Source organism: Pygoscelis adeliae, unplaced genomic scaffold (genome assembly GCF_000699105.1).
Source record: "Pygoscelis adeliae isolate BGI_AS28 unplaced genomic scaffold, ASM69910v1 Scaffold98, whole genome shotgun sequence".
NCBI classification, from domain to species: domain Eukaryota; kingdom Metazoa; phylum Chordata; class Aves; order Sphenisciformes; family Spheniscidae; genus Pygoscelis; species Pygoscelis adeliae.
The window spans coordinates 7,385,722-7,399,874 of record NW_008825547.1 but is presented as its reverse complement, the minus strand read 5'-3'; the positions used below and the strand labels follow the sequence as shown (position 1 = coordinate 7,399,874).

The 14,153-nt window shown below is 39.9% G+C and overlaps 1 protein-coding gene across 1 annotated transcript in view; it reads right to left on the bottom strand.

Annotated features, from left to right (window-relative positions):
* Positions 1 to 14,153, bottom strand: part of NKAIN3 (Na+/K+ transporting ATPase interacting 3) — a 196,749-nt gene that overhangs the window by 18,500 nt on the left and 164,096 nt on the right. Inside the window, exon 4 of the mRNA XM_009332092.1 lies at positions 4,280 to 4,340. Within this exon, the coding sequence (XP_009330367.1) occupies positions 4,280 to 4,340 (61 nt within the window). The remainder of the gene's footprint in view (positions 1 to 4,279; positions 4,341 to 14,153) is intronic.

The following is a 14,153-nucleotide window of genomic DNA, read 5'->3' as shown; positions in this document are numbered from 1 at the left end:
TTCCTATTGATACCACAGTATGGGGAAACTCCTCCTTTTTAAAAACAGATTCATTTCCTTTCTGTTCTGAAAGTACAGCTGAGCTCTGAATACAACTAGCACAGGGGAGAGGTAAAAAAAAAATTATTTTTTGTTCATTAATTTTGTTCTTGTCATTTCATTTACGGTATAAAGCTTTCCTTCTTAGTGAATGGAAGCCCTTTCCTTTATTTTTGCTCATGCACAAAAGTGGTTTGGGCTTCCTTGCGTTGACCTTTTGGTGTTTCAGTCTCAGTTTTATAATAAATGCTGAAATCGCAATTGTAGTTTTGTGGCAAATCTTCCCCTCTGATTTCACTTTTTTTCCTTACGTAATTAGTATGCAACTCAGCTTCCACTCCACAAATTCACACACAGTACAGAACTATCACTTCTGACATGTGTCAATGTCATACTTACAAACTAGCATTTAGCAGCAATAATGCTATCAACTGTTTCTCAGAAAAGCCCAGAAACTATTTAGAAATTTAATAATGATTTTAACAATGTATTTTGCCTAGTCTCCAGATTCCGCTTTATTAAAACCATTCAGTAACTCTGACAAGGTGGCAACAAGCCTCTGAGTTCATTTTTAGGAGAAAATGATTCACAAACAGGATAGTGACAGGGTTTTATGATTACAGATTTCACATATTCTGTTCCTTCAAAAGGGCTTATATAGATTGATAGATCTACAAAGAAAGAAATGAAAAAATGAAGGGAAGAGATATAAATAGACTTTTTCATTAGGATGAATGATGGAAGGTATTAACCCCACTACAGCAGTGTGCCTTTTACATGTCTTCTTTTTCATTCCTTTTGACCTGCTATCATCTTCCTTCTAAGTAAAAGTTAACTACAGTCTGAAATGTGGGTAAGGTGAGCAATAGCTGGAAATAAATGTTTCCTCAAGCATTATTACTGTTCAGAAAAGTGTCCATCAGCCGAAATGTCAGGCTCAAAATCCATTTAAGCACTGCACAGAGGCTAAACAGACAGCTATTATTAATTTTTAAGTCTGCCTGATGGATTTCAGACCAAGAACTGGGGTTAACTTGAGGCACTGAATATTGCAGAGTATATTTAATTAGGGAGGCTTTGACTCTCAGATGGCTGAGGATTTATTCTGTGCAAACTACTGCAAAAATATGATAGAATAACTGCATCTACCTAAGGAAAGAATCTGCTGTATCATATTAAAATGCATAAAATTGTTCTTTTGTTGCAGTTTCTTGGACTTTTATCCTAATGTAATCACCATCTACTTTTAAACTGACTGTTTTGATGCACCACTGTACTTCTCTCTGAAATAAATTTTTGTTCATTATGCTGCAAGCTAACAATGTGAATTTTTCCAGAATAAGTCCTGGTCTTCTCAGCTAATTACCAAACCATTTTCCCACTCTGCCTTACACAGATGTTTCTTCATTTAAAACATATCTGTGGGATTGCTATGAATGAGTTAACATTTGTCTTTAATGTATTTATCTATAAGCAGAGAGGACTCTAAAACACAAATGGGCATTAAGACACAAATTAGCAGAAAGTGAGATACTAAGGGGCTATTTAGTTGCTTATGATTGGATTTGGGATCTTAGAAGGGAATAAAAAAAGTAACAAATCAGAAATTATTTCCTTGCACTGGTTGTAAAATCTCCTAGATGTATCTATTCAGCTTCTTTGCTCCACTTCCACCACACCGCTCTCGCCCCTGCCCCAGGTCATCCTCCGCTAACTAAAAAAATCTATTCACACGAGAGTCTAGAAGATTATATGTAAAGGTGCAAGTGAAAATGGGAAACTTGCCCGTTCCTAGCAGTGGACATTGAGCTAAGTTACACCATACTTTCCGAGAGGAGTGCCATGATTTTCACTTGTAACAAAACACCAAATTGCTGTTGGCAGTTCTGGAAGACAAGCAGAAATTAAACATGGATCCCCGATTCCTTTGTGGAGAATGGGCACTGGGTTAGTTTTACATACTGGATCACCTTAGCACTTGATGTGTTTCATTGGTTAATAAATATGTCAGCTGTTCTCCCTTCTCAGTGATTTAAATTTACATTGGCATCATACAGCACAAAACTCTCAAAAGACAGTAGGGTGGGCTCACAGTCAGTGAGCCACAAAGTGGATCGGACCTAGGATGTCAAAGACAGACCTCGCCCCAACTCTTCTGCAGTAGACATGTTTTCTAAGGGAACAAGGCCCTTAACTTGACAATAACCCTCTTGTGAGGCCCTGAATATAAACCACATACACTCTTTAGCAGGTGACTGCATTTTCCATGAACATGTTGTATTCTTTGGTGGGAGTTTTGTCTTTCTTTCACACATGCATAAAACACAGATGTGTGAAGCACACTATAAAGGACTAAACAAAACGAACAATAATATAACATGCTTGTGTAAAAAGTGAACAGCCTGTCTTCCCAGGTACAGATATATCTGTGTTTGCTTGTTGGGTGTGCATGTACACACACTATTACTCTTTTAAAGGCACTGTAGTTTGTGTCTTCCTTATCAGTCTGCCGGCCTTCCCAATCATTTAATGAAGTCTCCCTGTTCCAAGAATTTAATTGTCTCACAAATGAGGTTTCCAGACATCTGTATGAAGCCCTAGCTACCGTCATGACTCACCACAGCCATATGGAAAGGAGTTGTCTCTGGATTTCGCCGACCAAAGACTCTGGTCGGCGAAATCTGGTTTATAGATCCCAAATTATTCAGCTGCCTTGCTGCCGCGCTATCCTCTGCTGTTACGCTGTGTTACCGATTCCTGACTAACTGGCAATTCCTAGCTTTCCAAGGGAGCACTGTCTGGGCTTTTCCTCCTCCTCAAGACCCACATTTCATGTTGCTTCTCCAAGTGTCCATACTTCTCCTTTACAACACCAGTCTTCATCCAGGCTCGTTGTGCCTTTTCACAGTACACTATGTGCACAACATGCTTATGACTCCTTCCCACTCAGTTTTATCTGAGAATCAATTTGATATATTTTCTTCCTATTAGAAATCTAAATGAAAGTGTTAAAATAGATTTGACACTAATGTCTATTGCATTATGATGGAGAACCAAACGTACAGTTTGTAGCAATGGAAAAGTATTTTGTTTATGGCCCTTCACACTGTTTTCAGTCAAAAAGTCTGCTTTTTCCATCACAGCCATGAATTACTCGAATTATGTTTTCAATAAGATTTTCCAGATATTATCAAATGCTTTCCTACAAACTGAATTATTTTTTTCTACTATATTCATTTCACCCACTAGTGCTATTCTGCGAAGAAACAAAACAACTATGTTAAGATTTATGAATAAAAGTTTATGAATAAATATTTGGTTGTGTATTGTTTATCCTATAGCCATAAAATGATATTGGCATTTGTTCCTTTTTTTTCCCCCTAGAGGTAGATATTTTACTGCTTAACTCCTCATATATGAGAGGAAGTAACTGACATGATCATGCGTTGTCCCTTTTTAAATAGACTTGTTCTTATATTCACTCCTCTTTGCTCATGCAATGTTATTCCATTCTCACTACTGCTTTTACCCATCGCTATGCTAGTCATGTCGGTATGGTGACCTTGTCAGGCAATTCTCACAATCTCTTTTCACACAGCATCCTACCAAAATGTCTGGCATATTCAGATTTTTCCAATGCCCCTTTAATGACTTTTGATAAATACTTTTTTAAAGGTGTGCACATTTTCAAACTTTTTGAACAATATGGGTATGTATATAAGGGTTTTATTGATAAAGGCAGGTTAAGCACATGGGGGTCAGCATTTTAGATGCATGGTCTAGTTACTTGTAAGTATTGAACAGGTCTATCCAATTATTGATCAGAGCGATACTGCACACTGTAAACGGCTTGATCTGTCATCTCCATTAACTTTACTGCTGATAAGACTGTCATTTGGAAAAACAGACTAAATAGCTTCAGGAGCTTTGATTCAAATTTAAATGTACATACAAAAAGACTTACATAAATATATGTGGATCACATGATTTTCAGCAGTGTGACTGGCTCATGCAAGCAGTTCACAGACCTCTATGAAGAAGTTTAGTAAGTACAATCCTGACACCTAGATAAGGTGGTAGTACCTAAACAAGCACATCTTTGAGCACAATTGGTTGTGTACATGAATGCCAGATTCTGCATTTTTAAAACTTTGTTCTTCGCCTTGGTAGTTAATGCAAGACTAAGTCTCACCCCAGGTACTGTGGCTCCAGAGATGGAGAGGTGTGTATCAGTACTTACAGCTGTCCTCCTCCTCCATGAAAATACTGATCACGTAACAGGCATACACAAATCCAATCAGCTGTATGAAAGAAGAGGAAAAGCAATCATTAGAAGACATTGAACACTTATTAAGCTTTTAGTACAACGGTATATAAATACAGGTATCATAGCTAAATTTGAAAAAGATTTGCTTCCGTTTCCTGTATTTATATGTACATTTCAGTGCAAATGGTCACAAACAGCTAAATTAAAGAGACTCTCTCTCTTTTGCTCATGTTGCGTTATATTTTAAAATCTTTTCCCAGTCCCACTGACATCAGTATTGATGAATACTACTATTGAGTAATACTGGTGGAAAACACTTGGACCTTGATGTGCAGCTATTACTTACGTTCCTTTGTTCAGTACTTCTGTTCTCACATGACTTTATCCACATGAATATGGGCCCCCTAAGCACCTAATTTACGTATTAAAAAGATAAAATATTTATTGACTGCTACAGAATTAAGTCATAGTAAAACTTGTATGGAATCCACAAGAGAGGACTTTTTGTGTTACATGAAGTGTCCCAGTGAAGAACTGTTTGGCAAAAGTTTAATTTGATATGTGAAGTGTCATGATGTAGCTGAACAGTAAAGCTGGGTCATCATTCATCAGCATCAGGAAAGACCTTATCAGAAGGCCCTATCAGTAAATCACGTTAACTGCACAAGAAATAAGCAGACTCATTTCCCCAAAGGACAACATCAGCAAAATCACGCCATTATTTTAACAGCAGCTCCCACAAAAACATCCTCCTCAACCCAGATCTGTGTCACTTGTGCCACTGAGAGGAAGGGAGTAAGATCTTTAGGATCAGGGAGTAGAAACTCCGCTCATTTGCTTTCCATATAGACAAAATATTTTCTGATGACCACCACCAAAGGAGAAGAAAATCCCACTGGGCAAGGAAACCTATTAAACTGCACTGCCCAGACATGTCCATGCTTGAGAAAATATTGTTTGTGCAGCTGTACACAATTCGTGCTATCTGAAAGCCTTGAAAAGACTGTTCATGAGAGATTTCTAAAATAAGCCAGAGATTAGTTTTAAGAAAAATCCTTTTTCTCTGGTCCATTCAAAAAAAATCTAATTAAAATAGTTCTAAGCATGTCATGGATCAACCATCTGAGAAAGAGGTAATTTAATAGTATCTAGATAGGTATAAGCTCCTTCAGAGGCACAAAAATCATTCCAACCTGCTTTCTGGTTGGGCTGCACGAGGAGCTTTTTACAAGCAGCTCCAAGAGCCTCTCTGCAGACAAAAAGCTTGTCCACACAAGGGAATTCAGGGAAGTTAAGATGAATTAACTAAAGCTGTGAAATCAATGCACATAAGATAAAGTACATTAAATCCCTGTGTGGCCTTTCCCATTCAGAAATAAAGTGGCCTTAGTTCACTATAGCTTAATCCTCCTCCAAGGGATTAATCTTCCCCATGGAGAATTAAGCTACAGTACGCTAAAGCTGAGTTCCTTGTGAATGAAAGCTGTCACAGCGCTGCGGCACAGTCCTGTTGGAGCTTCCTCTCCAGGGCATTCACCTCACTGGTGTTTCAGGAAAGTGAGTTTAATCCAACTTTCCTCTTGCTCTGAGCAGACTGCAGTGTTGGCAGGTTCCTTGGCTTTTTTGGGGGTCCAATTTACTGGGGCGGTATTTCCACAGCCTCTATCAGGTGGACACCACTTTGTTGCACTGATGCTCTGAGCCAGCTAAATGCAAACCAGCTCTGGAGGAGGTGCTCGCTGGAGATGGCTAGGACCAAGCTGTGCCTGAGCTACCAAGCCCCACTGTGCCCGGTGTCACGGTGCCTGCAGCTGGATGGGACCTAGAGCCATGGCAGGGCTGGCTGGCTCAGTGTGAGCCCACGTTTACTTGCTGAAGGCTGTGCAGGTGGGTAAGAGGAGTCCAGCCTTCCATTATTAATGAAAATGGGATCCTGTTGTTCTGCTGCCCTGCACCTCCAGGACCAGCACTGGCTTACAGACTCCTTGACAGATTAAGCACATTTTTTCCCTAAACTTCACAGTTTAGAGCACCTTTCAGGCATGACAACTGAAGCAATATGATATAAAGGCTTCCAAGGGATCAAAAAAACCAATCGTACTTGAGGTATATTGCTTGTGCCACCTGAACGTTACATACAGATTAAATAATAATTGCATTAGTACCACACAAATACCAGAAAACAGGTGGTTTTTCATGAGGGAATGTCACCTGTTTATTTACAGTATTTCCTGTTCACCATTCATGTTGTGCAATTTGACTGTGTAAGTCACTTGGGTTTGTTTCTTTTCCCTAAACATGACGGAAATATTTTGAAGAGTAAAACTGTTGAGTGAATAATGAACATGATAAAAATCAATTGTAGTACAGCTTGTGGGTTAAATGTTTGTGAAGGAAGATCAAATATTTAGATTTATTTACCATTTTCCAATCGTGTATTTCCTTCTTTTTTCTTATTATTAGTATTCTGTATTAAATTAACTTTACTTTTATAAATGAAATTCCTTCTTTATACGGACATGTGTACTCCATATCCATGCACATTATATAAAACATCTATCCACGAGGGCTTCCAGTAAATTTCTCACACATGTCTAAGATTTTGGACAGGTAGCTAAAACACGGAAAGAGACTTCCATTCTAATGTGTAATAAACCACCTGACACAAAGAAGAAAGCAACAGGGAAAAATACTCTAAGAGGTTGTATTGGGTCTGGCTGAGATGGAGTTAATTTTCCCCATAGCAGCCCTGGTAGTGCTGTGCTTTGTATTGGTAGCTAGAAAGGCGTTGATAACACACCAGTGTTTTGGCTAAGCAGTGCTCGCACAGCGTCAAGGCTGCCTCTCCAACATTCCCTCCTCACCAGTAGGCTGGGGGTGGGCAAGATCCTGGGAGGGGACACAGCCGGGACAGCTGACCCAAACTAACCAAAGGGATATGCCATACCATATGACGTCTGCTCAGCAGTGAAAGCTAAGAGAAAGGAGTGGGGATCATTCGTTATTACAACATTTGTCTTCCGGAGAACCGCTACGCATACTGCAGCCCTACTTCCTGGGAAGTGGCTGGACATCTCCTGCTGATGGGAAGTAGAGAATAAACCTATTCTTTTCCTTTGCTTCCGTGCGCAGCCTTTGCTTTATTAAACTGCCTTTATCTTGACTCACGAGTTTTTTGCCATTTTAATTTCTTCCCCCCCCGTCCTGCTGAGGAGGGGAGTGACAGAGTGGCTTGGTGGGCACCTGGCGTCCAGCCAAGGTCAACCCACTACAGAGGTCTTCCCTTCAAAAAAGTATGGGACTTGGCAAGCCTGATTGTTTTAACAGTCCTAACAGCTTACATCTTGCTCTTTCAGTAGTTCTTCTCCTTAAAGTAAATCTTTTCCCACTCTCTTCAGTGTTTGAAACAAACTTTGTCTAATCTATGACCTTCTTGCAAAATCAGCAGCCTCTCTCTGCTTCTCAGTATTTCTTTATATTTCTCAGCATTAGTAGATAAATATTCCTCAGTCAGATAGAAATCACTACCACCTGTTGTGTTTATGGCATATACTCGTTTAAAATATGCCATTTCCCCCCATCTGTTTAGTTATTAATACCAGGAGAAATAAAAAAAAAAAATTCACCCTCTCTCAACTTCATGGTCTTTTTTGGGGAAAAAGAAAGATCAGGTCTCTAATCATGCCAGAAGGTATCATAAACACCACATATTCCAAGAATATCCTTCTGTAATTCAATGGCAGAATGCACATTTCTGAAAGAATAAAGCAACAAAGAGGAAAAAGAGCCCTTTAACATCAATTGTGAAGTATTGCTGTTCAGAGGAGGACAGCAATGTTTGGCTTGTATCTAACATACTAGTAATTATAGTTGGGTAACTGATATCTACAGTACAATTAACATGAAGTGATAAAGTGGGAATATACCCTTCTACAGATGAGACCTGTTTCCAGATCCTTAAACAGAGTTACAGCCACCCATAGCGTGAACATTTTAATATATGAATTAATTAAAACCTCTTCTTTTGCTTCATTGATGGACACACTAATAAAATATTTATTCCAACAAATTACTTTTGCTATCTTGATTAACCCAGCTGCTGTTTAATTAATAATGTTATGCTCATATGAACCTATCTAGCCATCATGTTAATTGTCAATTTGCAGTGAGCTGACTGATGTGCACTGCCCGGTTTCTTGATACTGGAAATGTTGGCTATTGGCTTGGCACCAAGTGATAGACTTAAATGTGTGCTCCCTGATAACTAAAGAAAATGTGATGCAAATGAGCTGGAAGATACTTAATTTGCTCATCTTGGATTTCAGCAGTCCTTCAAAGGGACTAATGAAGTGGTCAGAACAGGATGTCCAAAGCATCAAAGGCCACTAGCACCTGAAAGTATAAATGGGAACCTCTGGCTTGATCCAGAGAGAAATTTAGATGCCAAGGTGGGCTTGTCTTGACAATGTTGAGCTTCAAGCCATGGAAACCTTCTGAAATCCCTGCACTGTTGTCATGGTTTAACCTCAGCTGGCAACTAAGGACCACATAGCTGCTTGCTCACCCCCCGTCCCAGCAGGATGGGAGGAAGAGAATTGGAAGGGTAAAAGTGAGAAAACTCGTGGGTTGAGATAAGAACAGTTTAATAATTGAAATATGATAATAATAATAATAATAATAATAATAAAAAGGAAAATAACAAAGATAGGGAAATAAACCCCAAGAAAGACAAGTGATACAAATGAAAACAATTGCTCACCACCAACCAACCAATGCCCAGCCAATCCCCGAGCAGTGGCCCCCCCAGCCAACCTTCCCCCTAGTTTACTGCTGAGCATGATGTCATATGGTGTGGAATATCCCTTTGGTCAGTTGGGGTCAGCTGTCCTGGCTGTGTCTCCTCCCAACTTTTTGTGCAGCCCCAGCCTCCTCGCTGGTGGGGTGGTGTGAGAGGCAGAAAAGGCCTTGACTCTGTGTAAACACTGCTCAGCAATAACGAAAACATCCCTGTATTATCAACACTGTTTCCAGCACAATCCAAAACACAGCCCCATACCAGCTACTGTGAAGAAAACTAACTCTATCCCAGCCAAAACCAGCACAACTCTACAGGGATCTGCCTGTCTTGCCTGAAGAACTCAGTCTAGTACGCTGTCTCAGAAGACACTTGTCAGTGCTACTTTGCAGAAAATTAAGTGGGAAACTGTGGGAAGAGGCTGTTGTCCCCTCCTTTCATCCAGCTACACCGTGGTTAGAGTACACATCCTGGTCTAGAGAGAATAAGCAATACATGAAATACTCACATATTTTCTGGAATCACAGAATCACAGAATGGTTTGGGTTGGAAGGGACCTTTAAAGATCATCTAGTCCAAATCCCCTGCCGTGGGCAGGGACATCTTCCACTACATCAGGTTGCTCAAAGCCCCGTCCAACCAGACTTTGAACACTTCCAATGATGGGATATCCACAGCTTCTCTGGGCAACCTGTTCCAGCACCTCACCATCCTCATCATAAAAAATTTCTTCCTTAAGTCCAATCTAAATCTCTTTCAGTTTAAAACCATTGCCCCTTGTCCTGTCACTACATGATGGTAAAAAGCCTCTCTCCGTCTTTCTTATAAGCCCCCTTTATATATCGAACGGCCACAATAAGGTCTCCCTGGAGCTAAATAACTCCAACTCTCTCAGCCTTTCTTCATAGGAGAGGTGTTCCAACCCTCTGACCATTTTCGTGGCCCCCCTCTGCACCCGCTCAAACAGATCCATGTATTTCTTGTGCTGGGGATCCCAAAACTTGACGCAGTGCTCCAGGTGGTGTCTCATGAGAGCAGAGTAGAGGGCGAGAATCACTTCCCTCGACCTGCTGGCCACGCTTCTTGTGATGGAACCCAGGCTACGGTTGGCTTTCTGGGCTGCAAGTGCACATTGCCGGCTCGTGTCAGTTTTTCATCCACCAGGATCCCCAAGTCCTTCTCTGCAGGGCTGCTCTCTACCCGTTCATCCCCCGGTTTGTACTGATAATAAGAATTGCCCTGACCCAGGTGCAGGACCTTGTTGAACTTCATGAGGTTCGCACAGGCCCACTCCTCAAGCCTGTCAAGGTCCCTCTGGATGGCATCCCTTCCCTCTAGTATACCAGCTGCATCACTCAGCTTGGCGTTGTCAGCAAACTTGCTGAGGGTGCGCTCAGTCCCACTATGTCATTAATGAAGATATGAAATAGCACTGGTCCCAGTACGGACCCCTGTGGGACACCACTTGTTATTGGTTTCCATTTGGACGTAGAGCCATTGACTTTACCTCTTCGGACACAGACATCCAGTACTTTCAGAACCACTAGTATTTTCATACCAAACCCCTTATTTCTTCAATGACTAGCTGGTAAATGTTGCTCACATTCTCCAAATCATAGTGATGAGCAGGCTCAGGGTGTGGGAAACAATTGTCACCTAGGCTAAGTTGGCAGAGACTTCAGTGTGGAGGGCACAAAGGGATTTCTTATTAGTGGAACATGGGTACATTTATATGATGCTATTATCAAGGCTTTTGATGCATAATTTATTTTCTGCTGATAGCCTTAAGTAGAAATGAAGTAGTAGTCTCTGTTATTCTTCTTCTGTGCAGGCAGTGTAGTCTCTAGAGGACCTAAATGCCTTAGTCTGACTAGAATCTCTAGGTTTAAGTTATGGACATCTACATGAAATATAAATGCCTAGTTTAATAGAATTGAAATTAGATTATATAATTGTCCATCATTAAACTGTAAGAAACTATGAAAACTTGTAAGAAATTAAAAAAACCTAATAATCTGAGCAAATATATGCTGTGCCATATAATTGTTTTAATAAATGAATATTGCTAGAACATATCCTATTAAAAAGAAGAATCAAACTGAGTGTAAAATGTATATTTACTTGCAAATTAATGTATTTTAATAGTTACCAGTTAATGTGCTGTCCTGGTTTTGGCAGGGATAGAGTTAATTTCCTTCCTAATAGCTGGTACAGTGCTGTGCTTTGGATTTAGGATGAGAATAATGTTGATAACACATGGATGTTTTAGTTGTTGCTAGGTAATGCTTACACTAGCCAAGGACTTTTCAGCTTCCCATGCTCTACCAACTGAGAAGGCTGGAGGTGCACAAGAAGCTGGGAGGGGGCACAGCCAGGACAGCTGACCCAAACTGGCCAAAGGGACATTCCATACCATGTGATGTCATGCTCGGTACATAAGCTGGGGGAAGCGGGCCAGGGGGGCTGCTGCTGGGGGACTGGCTGGGCATCGGTCGGCAGGGGGTGGGCAATTGCATTGTGCATCACTTGTTTTGTATATTATTATTATTAATTATTATTATTTTATTTCAATTATTAGACTGTTTTTATCTCAACCCATGAGTTTTTTCACTTCCAGTCTTCCAATTCTCTCCCCTCATCCCACCAGGGGGCGGGGGGGAGTGAGCAAGTGGCTGCGTGGTGCTCAGTTGCCGACTGAGGCTAAACCACAATATGTAGATTAAACTTTCCTTAGGAAAACAAGGACAAATGCAAAAAAAGTGATTATTTAAATCAAGGCTATTGTCTGCAGACTGAAATATTTTTTATTAAAACTGATGATTTAGATAATTTTTGTTTAAATATTTCTGCTTGGCTTTGCCATCATCAGCTGTGGCTTTTAAATCCACTCTCACAGTGCGATTACTTTCCTCTCTACCTGCTTCACATATTGCAGTTCCACTGGTTCAAAGGAGATATGTGAGTGTATACCAGGTATTTAAGATTACATGAATCAGTGCCCTAGGCTATCAGGTTAATCTTCAAGATCAGGTGTACAATAGGACATTTATCACTGTTAAGCCACTGCCCAGATTTTTGTAGAGATCTCACTACAACAACACAGGACCATCCAAATAAACTAAATAAACGTTCAGTAGTCCCGGCTCCCAGTGGATGTATGCGACATTATAGGTTAAACTAGATTTGGAAGATTCCTCCAGTCAAAAAGATAAGAGAACTGCACTGCACGTCCTTCCTTGTACACACCCAGTCCACCCACATTGTCATCTCACCGAATATGACTTTTTCGTGACTTCTTTTTTGCTGATGGCAGCTGAAGAACAGTATTTTCCATCTATCTCTGCAGTACTTGAGATGTGTAACTTGGCAAACACAACTCCTGCTTTCTGCAAGATATTTCACTATTGCTCAATTTCCCACAATGAGTGGGAGTATGGAAGCAGAAGAAACTTTTTAAATTGAATGTTTATGTATAAAAAGGGTGTAGGATACAAAGCTTGACAAGATGTCTTTAAATTTAACTTATAAAATGGAAACTGGGTTGCAAGAGTGAATTTACTGTAGTAAGAAGGTAAAAATGTATTAAATTACAAAAAATACTATTACTATCTCTTGACTAGTATTTTCAGGAGAGCTAACAAAATCTGAGGAAAGAGCAGAACATGGGTAGCTCATCTTCTTAGCAACCTACTTGCCACTAACATTTTTTAACACTCTGCAAAGAGCAATGTGAAGCCCTTTTCTTCCTGTAAAGCATTAAAGTAAATCAGAATGGGAGATACATAAAAGAAATAGGATATTATCCCAGGATCTATCTGTATACGTGAGTCAGCAAAATAGAAATATGACTAGGATTATCATGCACAAAGAAATTATAACTCCATGTATTTCAAGACAATGACAACAGACAGCCAAATATGCAATCTGGAGAAAAGGAAGCAGGATCAAGAGTAACAGTAGTATATAGTTGTAGTATAACAATAACCATTCACTATAACTGCATGATTATATACTACGGTATATAGTTATCCAATTATACGACTGTATATAATTATGCACTATAACTGCTTGATTATATATATTATATTAGTAATATATTGTAAAACTAGATAACCACACAATTTCAAAACGGAATGCAATTTTTGAATTACAGAAGAGACAGTCTCAAGGGTATGTTCTCATTTTCTAGAACTAAATGATGAAATGCACAACATTTTACAGTGGTAGCAGTAGAAGTCCCAAACTTAAAGTACTTAGAAATCTAAAATCATAAAAGAAGACAAACAACTGGAAAAATGTCCAGAAAACAGTGCAGGATATGGTAGCAGCAACTTCTGAAGTACATGATGCTGTCAAACCATTATTTTTTTTTTCTTTCCTACATTGTCCTAAAATCTACTGGATTTGACTTGAATAAAATTCAGGCTTTAGGGGCACTGTCTACCAATTTCAGTAGCACAACCCAGAGCTGGCCTGGTCCTGCTGTGCCGTTTACAGCTGTAGTGAAAAGCTCCCAGAGGCTACAACTCTGATAGGCCTTAAAATGCGTTAACGACTCTAAAAGTGGGTGAGAGGAGCTTACGGGTACTTTTGCTTTATCAGGGAGAAACAAGTGAGCAGAGATACTAAAATAAATGTCTATTCTTAAAATACATAGAGGTTGCTGTTGGCTAATACTACAGGAGATAATTCCTCCTGAATGCCATCTACCTAGCACTGGGAGAGGAGAGTAGCATGCTGGAAAAGACTATACCTGTTAGCTAGCGTGCTTTTTGAAGTCCTACCCTGTATCTGCTCTTCTCAAATCCTGGTCTTCACAGTGTCCCTTCGTCTTTAAATTAAAAATTATATTTGACAACCTAATTTTCCCGGGCCAAGATCAGAACCATTGCTACCTGCACTTGGTCTGGGAATTTATTTCTCCAACAGCATAAACATATAACTACCCCTATCGCCCAGTTGCCCAAAAGGACTTTAGCAGTTAAGAGGGAGGAATACTGTGTTACGCTGCCAAGGTGTGTCCCAGCTTGGTTAGGGTTGAGAAAAACAAGT